The sequence below is a fragment of the Hippocampus comes genome, unplaced genomic scaffold (genome assembly GCF_001891065.2).
Source record: "Hippocampus comes isolate QL1 unplaced genomic scaffold, H_comes_QL1_v1.1 C16695190, whole genome shotgun sequence".
Classification (NCBI taxonomy): Eukaryota; Metazoa; Chordata; class Actinopteri; order Syngnathiformes; family Syngnathidae; genus Hippocampus; species Hippocampus comes.
In genome coordinates, this window is record NW_017836850.1 from 1 (window position 1) to 705 (window position 705).

General features: G+C 49.8%; 1 protein-coding gene across 1 annotated transcript; it reads right to left on the reverse strand.

Annotated features, from left to right (window-relative positions):
* Positions 1-12: 12 nt before the first annotated feature.
* LOC109508911 (nucleolar protein 6-like) lies at positions 13-699 on the reverse strand (the record flags this gene model as incomplete). Its single annotated transcript, XM_019858839.1, has 4 exons — positions 634-699; positions 452-553; positions 263-378; positions 13-190 (listed from the first exon to the last, which is right to left on the reverse strand). Coding segments are annotated over exons 1-4 (438 nt in total), but the record flags the coding sequence as incomplete, so codon positions are not given.
* Between the last annotated feature and the right edge of the window lie 6 nt (positions 700-705).

Below are 705 nucleotides of genomic sequence, written 5' to 3' on the forward strand. Positions count from 1 at the left end.
ACGTAAACCCACCTCAGGCTCAGGGGAAAGTGAGTGGGTGAGGAGGATGATCCTTTGTCCAAGTCCCCTCTGAAGCAGCGACAGTATAAACGGGAGCACCGTGTGCACATAATTTCCACTATGGTCCATCAGCTCACTGAGCAAGTTCAGCTTCTTACAGCTGGACTGCAGCTTGACGAGTTCACACAATCTAGGGAGGACATCCAGACTCAACATGGGAAGTTCAAACTGAGAAAATCAACTGGTATTTGACAAGCCATACTGGAAGATGTGGTCACTGGTCCTTATCATAGGTTTAGGAGTCATGAGAAGGCTGTGGAAACCATCCACCATGGGGTCGTCCCAGAACTGCATGGACACCGAGGCCTCATGCTGCAGCTGAGAGATTTGTTTCAAGCGGTTAAAATTTAGACCCGTTGGGCAAAGATCGCTTTTAGGGTGCAGACTTTACCTGCTGGTAGGTGCAGGCCGTCATGTCCGCACACATGTTGAGGTGTCCAGACGGATCAATGAACACAACCTGGAATGCATCGTGAAAGTCTGCCAGTGACGGCTATGGGACGAAGAAGAAGAAAAGGACATGATGTAAGAGTGTGAGGGCTGAATGCACAAATGTGTGTGTTGATCACTCACTGCCGTCGAGTCGGGATCTTTAGCCAGGCTGATTCCATTCATTGTCAGGTCTGTCGTTGCTGGGAGTTGGAG